General features: G+C 37.8%; 4 protein-coding genes and 1 long non-coding RNA gene across 5 annotated transcripts in view; 4 read left to right on the forward strand and 1 right to left on the reverse strand.

Moving 5' to 3' along the window:
• LOC149130513 (uncharacterized) overlaps window positions 1-22,793 on the forward strand; it is a 193,239-nt gene that overhangs the window by 49,441 nt on the left and 121,005 nt on the right. The window lies entirely within an intron of this gene.
• Window positions 1-22,793, forward strand: part of LOC149130515 (uncharacterized) — a 125,438-nt gene that overhangs the window by 31,734 nt on the left and 70,911 nt on the right.
• LOC149130516 (uncharacterized) overlaps window positions 1-22,793 on the forward strand; it is a 55,238-nt gene that overhangs the window by 15,643 nt on the left and 16,802 nt on the right. The gene's annotated exons all lie outside the window — the stretch shown is intronic.
• LOC149130517 (uncharacterized) lies at window positions 6,275-7,437 on the forward strand. Its single transcript, XM_089343788.1, has one exon. It carries the CDS (start codon window positions 6,407-6,409, stop codon window positions 7,409-7,411), a length of 1,005 nt encoding a protein of 334 aa, XP_089199914.1. The 5' UTR covers window positions 6,275-6,406; the 3' UTR covers window positions 7,412-7,437.
• LOC149130518 (uncharacterized) lies at window positions 8,271-13,855 on the reverse strand. Its single transcript, XR_016238726.1, has 2 exons — window positions 10,505-13,855; window positions 8,271-9,928 (listed from the first exon to the last, which is right to left on the reverse strand). It is a non-coding gene; the product is annotated as an uncharacterized LOC149130518 (long non-coding RNA).

Below are 22,793 nucleotides of genomic sequence, written 5' to 3' on the forward strand. Positions count from 1 at the left end.
AAACTGGTTCCTTGGAGGTATATTCCCAGACCACCAAAGAACTAGTTTGATGAGTGTCAACTCTCAGACCTTGAGTCCCTACTGTCATGCCCCTATTACCCCTACCCCTATCTTTCATCTCTCAAGCTCTCTCTCTCTTCTTCTTTTTACTCTGCTATCTTATTGCTGTCACAAAGAATGGCAGTAAATCTCTTCTCTTCACCATTCTTCCAATGAAACTAGGGATGTTACTGGACCTCCCTGAGTCTCTCCCCAACACTCAACCCCTCCTTTCCATATATTTATTACCCTCATCCCAAGGTATATGTGAAACCCAGAGATTGAGGGGAACCTTTAGTTCTGTCAAGGACATGGCAATCGTCTATAGTGACGGTGCCATAAGATGCACCCAGTGCACATTGTGCAGGGTTGATGTAAGGAAGAGCATCCAGCTGTAGAAAGAAAACCAGAAAATGTAACTTCAGGCAAGACATTCTTTGAACCATCCAACCCATTCCAGCATGGAAAGTGGGGGTAAAATGATGATGATCATACATACATACGGACATATAAATATACATATGTATATAAATATACATATGTGCATTTTGTGTATATATTATACATATTTTTTCATATATATGTATGTGTATATAAATACATATACAATTAGATTAAAGTCTATTATTATTATTATTATGAAGAGTTTTTGTAGGTTTTTCTTCCTCCAAAATAAACCAAGTAGAATGGCACAAGTGAAACATAAACATTATTTCCAATTTAATTTTACAGTTGAAATATTTGCAATTATCTGGTTTTCTCTTCATAAACTTTGTTGTCAATAACAACACCAATAGCAACAACATAGCCTTATCCAGCTCTTTTCCAAAGAGGAGGTGGAGGATCATTCTGATGATGATGAGTCACCAGAATGTCATTAAACACCCCACCAATATTTCCTAATCCACCTCATTAAACCCCCAATACTTCATAATAAACTACACCAAGTTATATCTCCTCACCTAACACAAAACAAAACACACTTCCCCTGCCAAACCCCTTTTTCATACAAACACATCTTTCTCATTGCTATCCAAACATTGTCCCTTATATTGAATATAATTTAGATGAACCTACCTTTCGTTAATTAAGCTTATTCATTAACCAATCTTTATTATCTCAATCAGGAACAAATAATAACGATCCTCTCAACATGCTGTGTATCAGTGTGATTATATGGAAGCCCATCTTTTGATAAGCTTTCCAAGTTAATCAATGTTGTGTATGATAATTGTGTGGATTATATTGGAATGTTGAGAGATTTACAGCATTTGTCAGGTTAAGAACCAGTTTCATCTCCAGCTTTATTGATATCTCTTACTCCAGGTAAATATGATGGAAACCAAGCCAACCATGACAGTCCCATCATTTCCAGTACATATAATCATTAGTAATACTTATATTCCATCTAACTAGCAAAATGTTCAGTCTGTCTTGTGTCTGACAAATGTCTATGAAACATAAAGTCTATGTTTTCCTAATTGTTCCGTGTTAACGAAGTTTGAACATGATTGCTGTGTGTTGGGACATAATATAGCATGTATACTAATTAAAGTTAATTTTCTCTACAGCATGGAGTGTCTCGTTATTGAGTACTTTTGGAGCAGGGGAATCTCCTTGACTAATTATCGTTAAATAAATCTAAGCCACTCATGACTATTACTTTGTGATGCTGAGAGCAAATATCATTTCCAGTGAATATAATTATTGCTAATATTTAGACTCCATGTAATTAATGAAACTTATTAATACATCTTAAAATAGATTGTAATCAGATGTTTATTTCTAATCATTTTTATTACAACAGAAAGTTGTTTAAATATTAATTAGCCAAGATTAATTCACTGACAGAAATACAGAAATGTTTTGTTTGTGTTTTTCAAATATTGAAGTAAACATCATCTCCCTGAAACTTGAATATTTCCACAAAGCTAAACGTTTTCCTTATATTTCATTACAGATTCACTATGGAAGTGCAAAGAGAAAATACTTTAAGAACACGTATCCCTTGGAAAAGGGCTTTGAGGGACTCAACAACAAAAAGGTATGAAGAAGGAGTTGACAATAAATATGACAGAGATGATGGTTCAAGGAGAGAAATGTCAGAGGAACAAGCTTCATCTCAGTCAACAACAAAACAAAAAAGACAAAAAGGAGAACATGAAAAGAAGGAAATAATGGGAAGACGAAATATTTTGGACAAACATACATTTTATAAAAGATCAAATGCATATGAAGACAAAATTAATTTGTTGAAAAATTTTCGTGAAAAAATATGTACTTTTTTAAAAAATATAGGAATGGATGAAAGTATTTTTCTAAAAGATTTTACACAAAGAATACAAATTTTGCAGAAAGACATTAAGGAATACGATTTCAATCAAGAATTTATTAGTTTTGGAAAACTAGAATTCTTCCTGGAACACTATTTACAGAGAAATATTTTACAAGACAAACACAAAACCATTGAACCACCAAAAATAACCACAAAATTTCGGCCTCTTTGCCCAGTTGTGACCAGAGAAGCAAAGATTGAAGAATCTGGAGAAGAATCAGACAAAAGCATGATAATATCCAATATTATTGTAATACAGGGGGGGAGTGGTAACCTATTCCCACCATTGTATGACAGTATGTTGTGTGACAAGAGACGGTGACAGAAATGATGTCCATTGTCCATCTTCTGTCACCAGTTTCACCAGAATTGGTCAAGACATGGTTCTAGCGACCCTCCCCTTCCGAGAAATGATTCTCATTATCAGTCCCACAACTTTCGAGATTAAAGGGATACAGTTGGGGTTGTATATGGTGAGTTACTTGGAACATTCTACACTTGTAGGTGTAGAAATGTTTGGTAAGACAGTTTACCAAATTGATTGGGAGAGTAATAGAATTATAAACCAATTCATTACCAAAGAAATACCTACAGATATTGCTGTAGGGGTCCACAATATACTTTTAATTACATTTTCCAGTATTAACAGAGTAATCTGTTACAATATGGATGGCCAACAGTTATGGGAGGTAGAGACCCATTCTCTGCCCCTCCCAAGTAAAATCTCTCTCTACCAAAGCTATATCTATGTCCTCCAGGGACAAATTATTTACAGGATTTCAGCTAAAGGTGGTGTGACAAAGAGGGACATTGGCAGGAAATGCCGCTCTATTTCTGTTGGTAAAGATACCATTTTGGTAACAGATTATTTTGGCAAACCACATGCCATTCAAATAAATGAAGACATTTGGCCCAAACTGTCACACAACCACCAGCAACATACCCCCAGTTTAAAAGACTATATTGATATTGAGGATTGCAACAATATTACTAATATTCTACCTTTGTCTACATCTTCTATATTAATAACCTATAAGAATAATAAAGCTAAATTATTCACTGATAATGAGGAAATAATTAACCAAAATAATTCAACTTTCCTTGAGATTCCTTCTTGCTTTTGTAGACTCAACTCAAACAGAATTTTAGTGTTTTATCATGAAAAGAAAGAACTTCAGTATATCACCTGTCCTGAACTAAGCAAAAGCCCTTTAATAAAGGTCCACACTGATTACAGGAGAATATGTCATATTGTATCAAATAAGTGTTTAGCTGTGACCACCACTGAAAACAAAATTGAGGTCCATATCCTATTGATCAACGAAGATAAAGTTGACATTACAGAAAGAATTTCTCTGGGACATTCTAATGTCACCATTGCTGCAACTCCAATTAATTTTGTAGTCGTAGATGGAAGGGAAAATAAAATGGTATTTTATTCCACATGTGCTGAAGAACTTTTTCAAAAATACCTTCCATTCTATGGCTACCCTCATCACATCTACTCTGATAATGTTCATTTTTATGTCCTCTTCAAGAGACACTCTATTCTGATATGTTATGATATATATGGAGAAATGAAATGGCAGTGGCAACTGCCTTTCCCTGTTCACCCTCACATTGCTGTTTTCCAAGGGACTGTTTATCTACCGGACACTCAACTCAACAGGGTCCTTCTTTACAAGTATCAGGACCGGCCGTCTGGCTGTTGTTTACACCTGAAAAATCCTTATATCAGAAATCTAAATTTACGACTCAAAGAAAAGGAGAATGACAAAAAACTTGTCATTGGCGAAATATGTAATCTGGCAAATGGACAGTTGGTGGTGTCCGACATCAACCATGATTGCTTGTTATACATTTCTAATGAAGGAGACATTGTGTCGAGATTATCTCTGCCGTCTACAGCTACAGATATATGTCGATGGGATTCTAATCAAATAGGTGTCACATTACCCCTACAGAAACAATTAAGGGTCATCGGAAACCTATCAAAGACAGTGAGAAGTGTATCATTAAGGCAGCCTTATGTACAGGTGTGTAAGATGGGTGAAGGTGAAATTGTTTGTTATTGTGATAAACCATCACATTTAGATATTTTAGCCATCAATTATTATAATCAAGTTGAAACAATTAAGACAATTAATATCCCTTTTTTTGTGAAATCATTATCAATAGACAAGGAAACACAAAAGCTATTAATTGTTACTAGGGGAAAAGCATTTCAGTATAACACTACAATAGGTGGTGGTGGTCATGGCGGACGACAGATGGTTCCCAGTGTTTTAATGTCCCAAGTGAAACGTCACCCCAATCTCTACGGTGGATCTATTGACCAAATGTTTGTGTATCTTGTAGACAGCAGCCGTATGTTTGCTATAAATGATCATAATTTGTTGGTTAATGATCTCGTTACAAATAATCAACTTAATTATTATATCGACCTGGTAGATGTATTTTCCAGAAACATTTCTCTCAGTGAAATGTTGTCTTGTACTTTATATCTACAGGATCTGACAGTTTCTGATAAAGCCAGATGTATTCCTCTCCCTCAACATTTGGCAGACAAAGAACCAGTGGAGATTAATCGTTTGGTTATAACTGAAAATAATCTGATTGCAGGATGTGACAGGAGGAATAGAAACATTAAGATATTCACATTGGATGGTCAACTTTTGGATTCAATCAAATGGAAATTTAATGGATTTATTAAAATGTGTCGATGGCAGTCAAACACACTGGTCATTACGTATAGGGATTATGATGATGATGATGATGATGATAAATCCCAACTGTTGACATTAAAAGTGGAATTTCCATTGTCGTTGGTAATTTACCAAACGAGAAATAAATATGAATGTCTGGCTTCTTTATCAAACAATCAAATGGTTTTTAGTAAAATGAGAGATGGAAGTCATTTGTATTTTGTTGATATTAATGAAAAACTTTTGAGTGTGAAGGAAATAAAACAAATAGACATACCTCAACCATTAATAATGAGAGACAAATATGGAAACTATGATGAAAATGACATCTGGGATATTAAAGTTACTGCTGAAGATGTCATCATTGTCACCAACATGAGATTCATTATTTTCTTCAACAGTGATGGTCAATATTTACATTCAGTCAGTCACTACAAGGAGTGTTATTCTAGTGATGACAGGATGACAATTGATGACAGTTTTTTGTACATTCATGGTGATTGGGAGAAATATTCAGTTTTAGCCGGATATCAAAACATTTTGTGTTTGACCCAGGATGGGGAATACAAGAGAATATTTTTAAATCATAGAATTTATAAAGATGAAGTAAATTTCTACAGTATAGACTATAAAGGACCAAGGTTTGTTGGAAGCCCCTGGAGGGTAACGGGGAATGAATTGTATGTTGAAGGGTTGTTTATGGTGAATCGAGAAAGCTTCCCGGTTGCTCGTTTACAAACAGACGAATTTGCTGTTCAAGTAAAAGATTTTGATATTTCTGAAGAAGGAAAGACAGTTGTGTGTGAAAAAGCCAATAATGGAAATGTTAAAATATTTGATGAAGACGGGGAGCTGTTATGTCACGGAAATGTGGCAAGTTTAGTTGGTGGTGTGTGTTTTACACAAGGAAAGCACGTAATGGCCACGGTTCCTAAAAGAAAAGAAATATTTCAACTGAATGGAAAAGATTTGAAGAAATCTAAAGCTTGGTCAAGTCTCGTCCCTTATGGTGTAATATGGAGAAAAGTGGTGGGTATTTACTGGTGTCAACATATTGAATTGATTGAATGTCATCGCATAAAGATTGATGGGGACCAAATGAACATTCTGGAATCTGTGTCTTTATTAAATTTTGATTCTGGTCTTTGTTTCCCTTTCATTACATCTGGAATACAGAGGAAGAGATGGAGATGGAGGAAGAAGAGGTGAATCAGGTGAAATAATTAGTAAAGGTAGATTAAAGGTGAGATGTGGTAATTACATAGTGGAGATTAATAATTCAGGAATTGATGAAATATCAGTGAGGAGACTTCCATATAGAACAGCAATGGTCCCTTTTTCCATTCCTGCATTCGAGGAACCTGTTAATTATGATTATAGGGACATTAGGGACCGGAACAGTAAACTAATTAAGTTAGATGAGAATGTGAGTGTGTTGATATTTCGAGAAAGTCTCACATTAATCAGAACAACAACAACAACAGCGGACATACTTCAACATGAACAAGAAGAAGAAGAACCACTGGACATATGTCGGTGGACAGACGAATGTTTCATTGTCGCCTTTGGGAAGGAAATGAGGGTCTTCAACAGGGATCTCCATCGTTTAAAGACCATCAGAACTGAGAAGTACTACAACAGGATTTATAAATACAACGACAATCAATTCGTGTGTGGTGGTCATTATATTAGAGACATAACTCAAGAAGAGAGAGACAAGAAATACAAAAGAATATGGAGGAACAACAAGGTTTATTACATTTGCAGAGACTCTAACATCTTTGACTCTTATTATGTGGATGTGGTTGATATTGAAGATGGGGAATTTGAAGATGAAGTGTGTAGGGGGAAGATGAGGAGAAAGGGAAGGTTGGAGGGAGAGGAAGGGGTGGATGGTGTGGGGGTCACATCTTTTGGTGATGTTGTTGTTTTGAGGAGGGAGATGGAGGAGGTGTTTGGAAGGTGGGATGATTGGTCTTTAGTGGAATGGTTCAGGGAAAAGTCTTTTGTGAGGGGAATAAGAATAGAAGAAATAATAGATTATGATGTGGAATATTATATTGGAAGACCTCATTTAACCATAATTGGTGAATGTGTTTATATAACAGATACAAACAACAATATTTATGAAATACCTCGACATATTGAAGAGGAAACACCTGAAGATGAAGAAATCCTGGGATTAAAAGATAATCCAAAATATTTACTCATCAGGAAAGATGAAAATGAAGTCTGTGAAGTTCTTGGTTTGGATGTTTCAGAATATTCTTTGATGGTTTTTGGAATTATTCCTGGACGTCAATCTTTTGCTTCCTTTCATTTTAACAAATAAATATTTCCAGAAATATTAAACTTCAATCCTATTCTTTCTTCTTCTTATTATTATTGTAAATTCCTTCAGCCGGGAATCGAACCCGCATCGCATACATTGCATTCTACACACTAACAATCAGTGTTGTAACATTCCTCAACACACTCTCTTTGTGTGTGTGTATATATATATATATATATATATATATATATATATATATATATATATATATTATGTATATATATTATATATATGTGTGTGTATGTATGTATATATGTTTGTGTGTATTATATATATACGTTTGTGTGTATATGTATATACATGTGTGTGTTTAAATATGCATGTTTGTGTGTGTGTGTGTGTGTATATATATATATATATATATATATATATATATTATGTATATATATATTATATATATGCGCGCATGTATGTATAATGTATGTCTGGTGGCAAACCAGCGACTTTCCTGTCATTGATTCTCCATTAAAAAGCAGACGACCGAAAGCAACAACAACAACAACAAACGAGAAACACCACAACCACAACCCCTCCCCCGCTACCACCACCGCCGCCGATTGCCACCACCATCATCATCATCACCACAACCACCACCGCCGCTGACTACTCCCACCACCACCATCATCATCATCACCACCGACTACTCCCACTACAACCACCACCACCTACTCCCACCACCACCACCATCACGGTCGTGTGTGCAGTCTGCATCTGACAGTTTTTAACGTTTAATAATAAGATTGTTGTTGTTGTTGTTGTTGTTGCTGTTGGGGTTCATACAAAATAGGACACTTTAAGAAGCATTTATTAAAAGCTTTCCCATAGCTGGTCATTTTCCATGCTAGAAATAGAAACCAAGTCACTTCAAATTCACTTTATTTTTTATATAAATTTGAAGGACAGTTAAGAAGCATTTAGAAATGAAATTCGCCTCTATAAGGTCTCATTTCATGCTAGAAACAGCCACCAAAACCTTCACATCTTTGTTTTATCACAAATAAAAATCGAAGGACAATTTACAAAGCATCCATGTCAAATATTCTCCTATAGATGGTCTAACATCATGCTAGAAATAACAGCCAGATACTCTGAAATGTGTATCGTTTTTTCACAAAAAAAGTGAAGGACACTTTAAGAAAGAACTCTAAAAATATTGTCCTGGGGCGGTTTAAGTGTAATATATTATAAAAGTATGCATCTATGAGTTTTATGTGTTTAAAAAACATTGCAAAGACGTGTGTGTATATGTGGGTATATATCAATATACATGTGTATAAATGTTCCTTTATGGTGTATATGCTTCTTCCCTAAGAACTTGCAGAAAAATGGATATTCTTCATGGAATTTCCTACAAATATGCTTCAGATGGTGTAGATTCCGATTAATATGGGGATTTATTGGAAAAAACCTTTTTTTTTTCTTCTTTCATGACAAAAGGCGAATCTTGTGAATTTTCTAAAACTACTTTTCCCACCCAGGGACAAACGGTTTTCACAATGAATTCCGATTTAATCGGAATCTAAACCATCTGAAGAATATTTGTAGAAAATTTCATTAAAAAATATTTCATTTTGTGAAAGTTGTGAGAAACCAAATTCGCCATAACTACAGATATATACCCCCATCGACTTTGTTTCCTCATAACTTGCGGGAAAATGGATATTTTTTAATGAAACTTTCAACAAATAATCGCTTAGATCCTGTAGATTGAGTATTTGTAAGGATTTATTGGAAAAACATTTTCTGAAGGGTTGCGGAAAGGAGTTTCACAAAATTCACACAAACCCCCGACATTTTGCCCCCTCATAAATTTGAGGAGAATGGATATTTTTGAATGAAATTTTATAGAAATAACTTTCAAACGATGTAGATTACGATTACAAAGAAATTTGTTGGTAAAATGTTTTGTAAAGGGGTCGAGGAAGAAAGTATGTGATTTAAGGGAGATTAGGCTGTTGTTTCTAGCACACCACCCTCCTTGTCTTCTTTTTTTCTCAAATAATCTTTTGATGTTTTTTTTTTTCCCAATATTTTCCCTCAGAAACACATTTATGTTATAAAAACTAAAAAGAATATATCTAAAATGTATGATTATTATTTTTAGCCCCACTTCTGGCCCCGATTCTTTCTCTTGATAGAATTGTCAAATATTGGAGAGCCTGAGAAGATTACTATTGCTGGGATTTATCCACAGTGATTTAAATAAGAGTTTATGTAAAAGAGGATTTCTTTGGAGAGCATCCTTTCCTCTTAGAAAATGGTTTTCTTTTCTTCCACACACACACACGGCCTCGCTTGGTTGGTTTGCCAATAAATATCGAAATGACCATTTTCTTCTTCTTCTTCTCTTCGCTTCTTATATCCCACAAAGCATGAGTTTTTTTTTTGTTTTTTAAATGAATGATCTTCTTTGGAAGCTGTGTTGGAAGATCCTCCCACAAATTCCAGGATCTTTTTATCACTTTATTGTAAACAATCCATTTTCCATCTCCAGTTACCAGTTGTTTCAGGAAAAAACTGAAAGAAGAGAAATGAAGGAAAATGAGTGAGGTGGGAGGGGAGTCGAAAGAGAAGAAAGGTTTTGTAGAATTAAGGGGAAGCTTTGGAGTCGTAGGAAAAATATTCATTTAATCCTGTCATTGACGGGGGTGCCAAGTTTGAATATGGAACGTTTTTTCTTTCAGTTTCTTTGGGAATGTGTACAGCAATGCCACACATTCATAAGTGGATGACGGAATGGCCTGTTTTGTTGAGGTGGATCGCACCACTGTTTCACATTCTCAACAAAACAGAGAGAACAACATTTCATATTTGAACTTGGCACCATGTCATCGAAAGGTTTAAATGAAAAGATCTCCCTTCAACTCCCAACACCTTTGAATTCTATAAACCTTTCTCATCCTCCATTTCCTCTCTCTTATCCTTCTCTTTATCCTTCTCTTTATCCTTCATCTCCCTCTCAACCTTACATCTTTCTCCTCACTCCATTACTCTTTCCTTCTTCCTTCTTACCCCCAGACACTTCTTGTTTCTCGATGAAACTCACCTGGTTCTGTCTTCCTTATTAGCTGCAGCCATTTTTTAAAAACTTACCGGATGTAAAATTCTCCTTTGTCCTACTCATTTCTCTCCTTTCACCTCTTTTTTTTTTTGCGTCCTGAAGAAGGACCATGTCCAAACGTTGGAGCTTTCACTTCTCATGGCAAGTTCGCTGCATGCTGTCTGTCGATTTTTCTGCATCTGGAAATGTAGTGGAGAGTGACAGAATGAAAGGGCCACAATTAGACAGACTGGTATATATAGATAGCAAATGTTAGGGTTCTTAATTTATAAACATCAGGAGTAGTGGGGGCATCCTTCCATCTGCCTATTACTAAGTTGGCAATGAGATTCAGGCGACTGACTGGATGCATTCTTAAAGCTTACAGAACGAGAGAGAGAGTGGGGAAGCCATGGTGGTTCCCTGGAAGATATTTGCCCTAAGCCGTCTTGAATACTGCTTCCAACTCTGGTCAGCAGACAGTGTGAAATGAAGAGCAGAACACAGAGCAGTTAGCAAAGCTACTCAAAGAAGATAATGTCAATGCATCGAATTAGCTACTTGGGAAAGATTCAAGTGGTTCAGACTACACACCCTGCAATGAAGGCAGGAAATGTATGCTGCAATCTACGGCTGGAAGATCCTGGAAGGATTTCTTCCAAACTTTGATGTTGAAAGTTATACAACTTCTTAAAGTAGGAGGGGGGCATTGCATGATGCCTAAAGACCCTACCCTGCTGTCAAAATACAATTCCAGACACGCATGTATGAGTATGTAAAGATAATTTGGTGGTGGGCGTGGTATATGTGTGTGTGAGTATGAAGCCTATTTGAGCGTCTGTGTATTATGAGAGCATGTGTGTGAGAATGTGTGAGATTGTCTATGTGTGTGACTATCAGATGTGCAGCTGTTAATGCGTATGTGTATAGCTTGTAGGAGTAGTGTGAACACGTGTGTATGTTCTTGTGTGAGTCATTCTGTGTGCGTGTAATACTGATGTGTGCGTGTGTATTATATGTGAACATCGCGCGTGTGTGTGTGTGTGTGTGTGTGTGTGTTTGTGTATGCATGTGTATGAGCATGTCCTTGTTTTCAGTTGGTGTGCGTATGTTGTTAGATAAAGTGTTTTCTCTGTGCAGTTGATATGTTTGTGAATATTCTGTGCTTCTGCCGATGTGTGTGTAAGGTCGCATGTACGTGTGTGTGAAGCTAGTTGATGTTGGTGTGTGTTGTAGGGGATGGAGAATTGAAACCCTGGGGGACTGAGGAATGGAGAGCGAAAATAAAAGTTTGCTCTCGATGGAGGTGGGAGCCCAGGTGGCCTCTTGGTACGGCAGGGTCTGAACATAGAGAGATGCAGAAGGGAATGACTGGTCAAGCGGGAATAATGCAACACTGGGGCACCATTGCCGAGTCTAATGTCCTGGAGATGTTCAGCGAACTGGTGGGCTGAGCAGCGGCCAGTTTGATCAAGGTACAGGGAATGACAGAGAGTACAGTAAATCGCTGGGGGTGAATGAATCGGTGATGTGAGAAGGGCCCGTGGTGGAATAGTGATGTTGGAGAGGTTGGGTCAGGAGTGACAACATGTGAGAGAGTAAAGGAAAGAGCCAAGTATGGGGAAGAAGCTACGGACCAGAAAGCCATGTAGATTATGGAGGGGTAACATGTGGAATGATGCACTGGAGGGGGTAAGGGTGAGCTAGAAAAGGAAGCAAGTAAGGGTGAAACGGATGTGAAGAGAGAGCCTGGAAACAGCCAACCGTGAAGATGGTTTGGAGAAAGGCGAAGTGGGTTTCTTTGTTGGGTGAAGTGGGGAGCCATGAATTGGTATTGTCTTGAAGTGATGGTCGTTACTAGAGAGCCGATGCAGCCGGAAGAAATAAGAGTAAGGGATGGACAGTTTGGTGTGTGTGGGGTGGGGGAGAGAAGAATGTGAATCAGAGGGGTTTTTTGTGGATGGAGGGGGTAAAAGTGGTGTGGTGGATGGTACCAGAAAAATCGAAAAATTTGGAGATAGAACAAGAGAATTTGAGGGTGGGATGGAGGATTGGATGGAAAAGAGAGAGGTGTGAGGATGTTCGCGGGAGTGGGAGGCCGTACTAATGCAGTCGTCAATGTAACGACTATATAGCTCAGAAGTGGGACCAGTAAACTGAGAGAATATTTGGGCCTCAATATAGGGAGCCATTCTCATTCCAATGGCCACTCCCAAGACATGATGGTAAAGTTCACATGCAAACAAGAAGCAATTTAGGGAGAGGACATTTTCAGCAATGCAGAGACTTGAGGTGTGAAGTTGAGGATCAGGACAAACATCGAGAAAGTATTTTAATGCAAGGAGGCCTTCATTGTGAGGGTTAATAGTGTATAAGGATTTAATGTGAAGAGTGAAAAGAAGTCTGGAGGGACCAAGTGAAAAGCATGGTAGGTGTCATGTATGTGTGAGTGGAGTGAAGACACTACAGATGGGAGGACACAGTCGAGGTATTTAGGGATTCAGCTGCAGGTAGAAACGGGAGGGTGTTGAGTCTGTAGGTTTTACTAAATGGAGGTAAATGGTAGGGGTACATGGAGTACAGACAATGAAGTTGGAAGTGGTGGGGGTAAAAATGAGGGGAAAATGAATTCTTTGATGGTAAAGGAGATGATTTGGTGGTAGGGTGACATCAGTGAAAACAGAGAATGAGATGTTTTGGAGTTAGTGGGGCACCTCAATCTTGTAAATGTTTGTATGCCACAGATGAATGAGGTACAATATATACTACAGTAAAAATAAAGGGAAAATATAAAAGTAGTTCAGTTATGTGTTCACTCAGCAGTTGTCTAAAGAAGCCAGGAGTAGCAGATTATTCATAATTCACAACAAATATATACAAAAAGGCTTTGCTTTTGCCAATCTCCATTTGAAGAAGGGAGTCAGATTTACTGTTTTAGCCTCATTGAGATAGTCACCAGTTGCTTACTCATCATGTTTCATATATACCACCTGAAAATTTTGAATATTACATAACTCCTGCCTTCCCGAAACAGCTGTCGAGTAAAGATATTATCATAACTCTAATTTCATTTCTTTATATATATTCTTATATTCTTTTACTTGTTTCAGTCATTTGACTGCAGCCATGCTGGAGCACCATCTTTAATAGAGGAAATTGAGTTCAGGGCTTATTCTTTGTAAGCCTAGTACTAAGTTACAGGGACGTACACACACCAGTATCGGTTGTCAAGCGATGTTTGTGGGGTGGGGGGAAATATAGACACACAAATACACATATGCGTGTGTGTGTGCGTGTACATATATACAACGGCCTTTCAGTTTCCATTCACAAGGCTTTGAACAGCCGAGGCTACAGCAGAAGATACTTGCTCAAGGTGCCATACAGTGGGACTGAACCCGGAGCCATATTCATACATATATATATATATATATATATATATATATTCTTTTATTCTTTTATTCTTTTATTCTTTTGTTTCAGTCATTTCACTGCGACCAGTCAGTTGCACCACCTTTAGTCGAGCAAATCGACCCCAGGACTTATTTTTCGTAAGTCTCATACTTATTCTATTGACCCCTTTTGCCGCCGAACCGCTAAGTTACAAGAACGTAAAAACACCAGCATTGGTTGTCAAGCAATGTTGGGGGGACAAACACACAAACAGACATACATACATACACATATATATATATACATATATACATACATACATACATATATAAATATATATGTATATATATATATATATATATATATATATATATATACACGACGGGCTTCTTTCAGTTTCCGTCTACCAAATCTACTCACAAGTCTTTGGTCGGCCCGAGGCCATAGTAGAAGACACTTGCCCAAGCTGCCACACATTGGGACTGAACCCAGAACTATGTGGTCGATAAGCAAGCTACTTTTCACACAGCCACTCCTGCTGTTATCTCTCTCGCTTTTAGCAGATTAAATTTACAATGTTGACCAAAGACTTTTCTTCTCAGCCGAACAGGATACACACACACACACATTCATGGATATTCATACACGGATACATAAATGCACACAAGCACACCCACACATGCACACAAGTCCACACAGAGTTTCCATTTATTTATATGTATTTGATACCTCGGCATTTTAAGCACCCAACTTTAAATACCACTTCAAATATGGAAATATCTTCTTTGCAATGACCTTATTGCTATTATTTCTTTTGCAAGTACTGACAAGGGGGCCAGTGCCCCCCACGATGTTGCATACCCTGGCTGAGTCACTCTAAATTCAGCTCTGCAGTGCAACAGGAATGTACAAGTGTATGTACAAGTTCACATGGTCTACAAGAAATAGCAGCCAATTTTTCCCTAATCACACAAATGATAAAGCACAGTAGATAGTTTATTTCAGAATATATATATATGTCAACTAGATGGTCATGGTTGGGATGCATTGTCTGCTAGATCAATGCTGGTCTGGTTCCAGCTGTGGCTATATAGTAAGAAATTTGCTTCCCATTTGAATATATGAAAATGTGTCACAAACATATTTTAGTTAAAGTAATGCTCGCTTATGCCTAAACACTGCTTGGCACCAATATTAGCATAATATGTATGTCTCTTGTATTTTTAGAATTATTATAAATCTTCCATTGAGGATGGGGGGCCGGTTTCCAACAAAGATACAAGGCTCCATCTTTGAGATGTAGTTAACATAGACAAATTCACATTTGGAACTTCAAAAGGCCTTGCATATTTTTACTGTTCCACTCACAGATTGCAATTGTAATGTACAAATTAGTCGGTCAATTTCTCTTTCTGAAAATCCCAGTTTATCCAGATTCTCCTTTAAGCATTTACTAAGAAAACCTAGTGTTCCAATTATTATTGGTATATGAATTCATAGTCTGGATATAGAAGCTGGAGGTTTCGAAGCAGTTGTCCATAGATATCCTCTTTTTCTTTGATTTTCAAAGAGATATTTATATCTACAGGGCAGCTAAACTCCATGACGGTACATACCTTTGCCCTTCTGTTATGTTTATATTTGACAGAAATTTTGATTGGAATATTCCATGAGTATTCCTTGAGATGGTGTTTATGAATACATTCCATAACAGGGATTTTCAAAGTTTATTTTAGGACAGTCTTTATTGCAGATGGCATTGTAAATTGTTTTAGCGGCATTTTAGGACAGCTGCTAATCACATGCGTGATGTCTTCCACAGAAACATGACATAGCCTACACATGCGGTTGCAGCTTGGGATTATAAGAGCGTCACTGTCTCTCTTGTTCACCAGGTACTTTGTGGTAATTTCTTCTTCCTGGATGTCAAATGCATAGCCTTCAAAGCGTGATGTGATATAGTGGTCTTGTGTCCAAGAGAGGGTGTGCTTCGTGTCAATTCTACTGTCTTCTCCAAGCTTCCAATGCTTCAAGGGTGCACTTAAAGGGGCCGGTTATGCTGCACTGGCATAGATTACGGTTACAGTCTCTCTTGGCTTGCCGGGTCTTCTCAAGCACAGCATATCTCCAAAGGTCTCAGTCCCTCATCATCACCTCAGTGAGGCCCAATGTTCGAAGTTCGTGCTTCACCACCTCATGCCAGGTCTTCTTGGGTCTCCTTCTTCCACAGGTTCCCTCTACTGATAGAGTGTGACACATTTTCACCCAGCTGTCCTCATCAACATGTAGCACATGACCATACCAATGCAGTTATCTCTCTTGCACACCACATCTGATGCTTCTTATGTCCATCTTTTCTCTCAGGGTGCTTACACTCTGTCATGTATGTACACTAACATTACACATTCACCGGAGCATACTAGCTTTATTTGTTGCAAGCTTACACATGCCCTCAGCAGTCACGGCCCATGTTTCACTGCCATGTAGCATGGCTGTTCACACACATACATCATACAGTCTACCTTTCACTCTGAGTGAGAGGCCCTTTGTCACCAACAGAAGTAGGAACTCTCTGAACTTTGCCCAGGCTATTCTTATTCTAGCAGTTACGTTCGCTAAGCATCCACCCCTGCTACTGACTTGGTTACCTAGGTAACAGAAGCTATTGGCTACATCTAGTTTTTCCCCCTGTCATGTGACAGAAGCTGTTTTCTACACATTTTCAGTGTTTATTGCTCCTGAGCATTTACCACACACAAAAACTATCTTCTCAGTTAGCCTTCCTTTCATATTGCTACACCTCTTACACTGGGTACATCTTATGGAGTTTCTACCTGCATGTTTTCTACAGATCGAGCAGGCCCATCTACCTGAAGGAATTTCTGATTTGTCTGCCTTCCTACTTACTAAGACTTTGGTTTTTGCTAGATTAACTCTAAGGCCCTTTGATTCGAGACCTTACTTACACATCTAAAACTCCTCTAGTTCTGATAGTCACTCAGCTCTTAGAGCAAAGCCATCATCAATGAGAAGCTCCCAGGGGCATCCTGTCTTGAATTCTTCTGTTATTGCTGGGAGGACTGTGATGAATAAGCGGGGGATGAGGACTGATCTTTGGTAGACCTCTACCCCTACCTGGAATTCTTCACTGTACTCGTTGCCAACCCTCACTTTACTGACAGTATCCCTGTACATGGCTTGTACAGCTCTCACTAACCACTCATCTATCCCTAGTTTCCACATTGACCACCAGATAAGGGACCGGGGTACCCTGTCAGAGGCTTTCACCATGTCAATGAAAGCTAGGTACAGAGGTTTATCTTTGACTAGATATTTCTCCTGCAGCTATCTTACCAGAAATATAGCATTAGTAGTGCTTTTCCCTGGCATAAACCCAAACTGTATCTCATCTAAACGAACTCTCTCCCTAATTAGTTGGGCTACAGCCCTCTACGTGACCTTTATTACCTGATCCAACAACTTGATACCTCTGTAATTATTTGTATCTAAAGCATCACCTTTACCTTTGCAGTAGTTGACTATGGTGCTGCTACACCAGTCATTAGATATAACTCCTTTATGTATCACCTGGTTAACAATACGGGTGACTAGACTATAGTCAACACTGCCAGGTATTTTAAGCATCTCTGCAGTGATTCCTGATGAGCAGGGGGCTTTCTCTGTCTTGATACCCTTAATTGCTTTATCTACCAAGGTAATTTCAATTCATAGTATATCTTGAAATTGTTGTCAGAGACACTGACTAGAACAGTGGTGTGCAAATCATTGGGTAGCCATTCACGAACCTCCTGTTTGGAGAATCTCTTAGAGAGATTACATCTGCAGGTCAGGGAAAGGATTGGATTGGAGGAGGTCATCGGCGCATAACGTTTGAACAAACTCAGAGGGGCCAGAAATGTCGCATGTTGGAGCAATAAACGTTGGTTCATGCAGATGTCGGGTGGTTGTAACCTGGTGAGCAGAAATGACCACTCGTAAGGCCTCCAATCAGCTGGATTGAGGAAATAAAGAGAACAATGAGACCACAATGGAGTTGGAGGGTGAGATCAAGAATGGAATAGATGAAATTCTGTGGCCAGTGGAATCAAAGTGACACCTGACAGCCTGGTCAGTCAGTGTGCTAAAGCAATGACTAGTAATACTACGAAACCAGTATGCTTGTAAATCTCTTTAACAACTCACAATAATGACTTTTTTTTACCTTTATTCCTACCTCAGTTCATCTAATTGTATATATCTATCGTTACTTTTCATAAAAAGCCTTACCTTCTTTTTGATTTCCAATGTGCATTTTCTCTTATTTTTCTGTTTACTTTCCCCTTACATTTCCATGTGTAGTCTCTATTTAGTTTTTTTAACATATTTCTACTATATATATATATATATATATATATATATATATATATATATATATATATATTTGTGCTTGTATCTTTGTTTGTTGCCCGTCAAAAAAAAAGACAAAAACAATAACAAAAAACAACAACATGAGGACGTGATACGGATAGTGTTACTAGATGCTCGGGAAGGGAAAGACTAGAGATTTCCTCCTACAGGAACTCATCAGTGGGAGGCATCCGGTCACTGTATGCCAACAGTCAAATCTCGCTGCTACGATATATAGAACATCAACATCGTTTCAGACACTGATGTTGCAAATAGCCATCAGGTTTATTAACATTAAATTTTTAGTGATGGTCTGTGGTGACCAAACTCCTCCTGCTGATGATTTCTAGTCGAATGAAATGAGAGGATATAGGTGTTCTGGTGCCTATGGCAGATGGTTCTTGTCTGCTACCATTTACGTGTATGTTTTCATGCACCAAGCGCATATATGAGAGGTTCTGTCGAGGTTCATAACGCAGTATTCGGTGATCTAACAAGACATCCATGTTAAGTTGGATATAAAGATTGACTTTTGGTATTAAAACTGTTCCCATCACAGACCTTTGGGGATATGCCGTTCTTGAGAAGACTCTGCAAGCCAGATGGGATCGTAGTTGTGGCTGATGCCAGTGCCACCTGATTCGCACATAAAAAGCACCCACTACGCTCTTGAAATGGTTGGTGTTAGGAAGAGCATCCAGTTGTAGAAACCTTTCCAAATCAGACTGGAGACTGGTGAAACCTTCCACAATCCAATCCATGCTAGCATGAAAGTAGATGTTAAACAATGATGATGATGATATCTATATAGACATGTGTGTCCATGCAGATCCATATTTGGACATACATCCATACATATGTAAAAGAACAATGATTTTGTCAAGTTCCTTCCCATTTCCCATATTTCACATCATTTACATACATATTTATTTTATATATGCATATATGTATATGTATGTGTGTGTATATGTTTTTGTGTCTGTGTTTGTCCCTCCCAAATATCGCTTCACAAATGATGCTGGTGTGTTTAGGTCCCCGTAACTTAGCAGTTCGGCAAAAGAGACAGATACAATAAGTACTAGGCATCCAAAGAATAAGTCCTGGGGTCGATTTGCTCGACTAAAGGCGGTGCTCCAACATGGCCGCAGTCAAATGACTGAAACAAGTAAAAGAATAAAAGAGTAAAGAGTATATACATATTTATATATATATATGTATATTATATATACACATATATATAACATATCTATATATATACATGTATATATATATATATATATATATATATATATATATATATATATTAATATATGTATATATTTATATGTACATATCTATACATATACATGTATATATATATCTGTACATATATATATATAATATATATATGTATATATTATATATATATGTATATGTAATGTATATGTATCTATTTATAGTATATATATATGTATATATAATATATATGTATGTATATATATATATATATATATATATATATATATATATATATATATATATATACATACATATATATATGTGTGTGTGTGTGTGTGTGTGTGTGTGTGTGTGTGTAGGTGCAGGAGCAGCTGTGTTGTAAGTAGCTTGCTTACCAACCATATGGTTCCGGGTTCAGTCTCACTGCGTGGCATCTTGGGCACGTGTCGTCTACTATAGCCTCAGGATTACCAAAGCCTTGTGAGTGGATTATGTAGATGGAAACTGAAAGAAGCCTATCGTATATATGTGTGTGTGTCTGTGTGTGTGTCCCTGGCATTGCTTGACAACCGATGTTGGTGTGTTTATGTCCCCATAACATAGTGGTTTGGCAAAAGACACCAATAGAATAAGTACTAGGCTTGAAAAAAATAAATCCTGGGGTCGATTTGTTTAACTAAAAGTAGTGCACCAGCATGGCCACAGTCAAATGTCTGAAAGCTATACAGGATATACACATATATATACACACACACATATATGTGTGTATAGTGTATATATCAACAAAGATATATTTATTAATACACATAGAAACTCAGAAAAACATAAGTGTATGTGTGCTTAGTTCTCTTGACAACCCATTATAGTTATAAATGAGTTCCTGGGATTATTTACCTAATCCCAGTTCTCTACACTCCTAAATCCGGTTGAGGTCATCAGCATAAAGCATTTCCCATGGCTGCCCTCTCATAAATTCCTGTGTTGTGGCTTGCATTAGTCTTCTTCTTTCATTCCCTGTTTGCTTTCTGCCACCCTCCTCCTCCTCCTCCTCCTCCTCCTCCCTTCCTTCCAAGCTTTTCTTTTCCCTGTCTTCCTCACAACTGGGTATATTTTTGTCTAAGTCTTTTTTCTGTTATGTACTGCACCGTAACTAAGCAGTTCAGAAGTGCATGCACACACACACACACAAACATTTTTTAAATTTGTTTCGGTTATTTGACTGCGGCCATGATGGAGCACTGCCTTTAGTCAAAGAAATCAACCCCAAGATTTATTCTTTTCAAGCCTAGTACTTATTCTATCGGTGTCTTTTGCCAAACCACTAAGTTACGGGGACGTACACAAACCAACATTTGTTGTCAAGTGATGGTGGGGTTACAAACAGACACACAAACGTATACACACACACACACACACATATATATCAATATACGACGGGATTCTTTCAGTTTCTGTCTACCAAATCCACTCCCAAGGCTTTGGTCGGCTCAAGGTGAAAGTAGAAGACACTTGCTGAAGGTGCAACTGAACCTGGGACCATGTGGTTGGAAAGCAAGCTACACCTGCATCTACGTACATTTTGTTTTTCTAAGTTTCAGTGCAAGGACTGCAGCCATGCTTGGCCACCACCATCTACTTGCTACTCCTTCACTAAGCTGTGATATTTGGTGGAAGAGGGAATTCAGTGCCATTGCCCTCATCTGTGTTTCTTGCCTAGTGGTAGGTTCATTGGGAACTATATACATACATACATATACACACATATATATATATATACACACTCACATATATATATATACACATATATATATATAAGCATTCGGTCATGAATGACCAAGGGATTTCACTAGAAAGTTTCCCTCTGAGGCCAAAGTCCAGTCAAGGTTGTTTATGGAAGGCCAGCAGTTGCCCATGCATACCAACCTTCACTACCCATGCCACCAATGTTGGCCAAAACAACGCCAGAGGATGATACAGCTATATATATATATATATATATATATATATATATATATATATATATATATATATATGAGTGTGTGTGTGTATTTAGGTGTTGGTGGTAAGAAATTTGCTTCCCAACCACATGGTTCTGGGTTCAGTCCCACAGTGTACCATCTTGGGCAAGTGTCTTTAACTACAGCCTCATGCCCACTGAAGTCTTGTGAGAGGATTTGGTATATGGAAACTGAAAGAAGCCCATTGTATGTATATATATATATATATATATATGTGTGTGTGTGTGTAGATCTCTGTGTGTGTTTCTTCCCTACAATCGCTTGACAACTGGTGTTAGTGTGTTTACATTCCTGTAGCCCGGTGGTTCATCAAAAAAGATTAATAAAATGAATATCAGGCTTTAAAAAAATGAGGTCAATTTATTCATCTAAATTGCTTCAAGGTGGTGCCCCAGCAAGGGCGCAGTCTAATGACTAATACAAGTTAAAGATAAAAGATATAAATATATATATGTGTGTGTATACATATATATATATATATATATATATATATATATAAATATATATATATACATATGTATGTTTGCATTCAGTGGACAACTACCTACCACCTATCACTCCCCTTCCAATCACTCTCTCCTCTTTCCCCTCCTCTCGTATTCATGTGACTAACAATAGCAGTGGGTCTTACCGGTGGCTCCCTCTACATCGATTCCATTGCAACAAGAGAGCCAAGAGACCTATATCAACCCCCACCCTACACCCTCTCACGCACATTAGTCTTCTGGTACTATTTGGGGTCCACATAGAAGGGAGCTCATCAGATGTACATGTACCCCATACACCCCCCACCAATGTCTATTTGATATTGACATCAATCAGTCACTCTCATCATTTATTGAGATGCCTTCTATCTCTCTCTCTCTCTCTCTCCCGTTCCTAATCCCCTCCTGGGCTGGTTCCAGAACAAGAAGGCACCGAGGACACTCTCTGAGACGGTTGATGTTAAGAAGGACAACACACCATAGAAACGAAACCCAAAATAAATATTAAAGGCTAAATGACATCCTGAGACCCATCTGGGCGAGAACCACTGACCTTGCAATCCATACAAGCAGACAAAACGAATATGTGCAGTGATGATGATGATGTATGACTGTAGCTGAACACACTCACACACATATGAAAATAAGAAAATGATGAAGATGGAGAGCCCCTTCCCATGTGGAAAGGGTCAGTTAAGTAACATTTATATATTTCCCGAAATATAAAAAAAGATGACTTTTCCCTTTCTACATTGTAAGAAGCTGTCAGTCTCCAATGACAAGGCTTTTAGCAAACCACAATGCTCTTCTGTACATGCATG

The sequence above is a fragment of the Octopus bimaculoides genome, chromosome 28 (assembly GCF_046866305.1).
Source record: "Octopus bimaculoides isolate indiv1 chromosome 28, ASM4686630v1, whole genome shotgun sequence".
Classification (NCBI taxonomy): Eukaryota; Metazoa; Mollusca; class Cephalopoda; order Octopoda; family Octopodidae; genus Octopus; species Octopus bimaculoides.

Excerpts from the sequence above, each read along its gene's own strand:
- LOC149130517 (XM_089343788.1), top strand. The coding sequence starts at position 6,407 with ATGGTCCCTTTTTCCATTCCTGCATTCGAGGAACCTGTTAATTATGAT.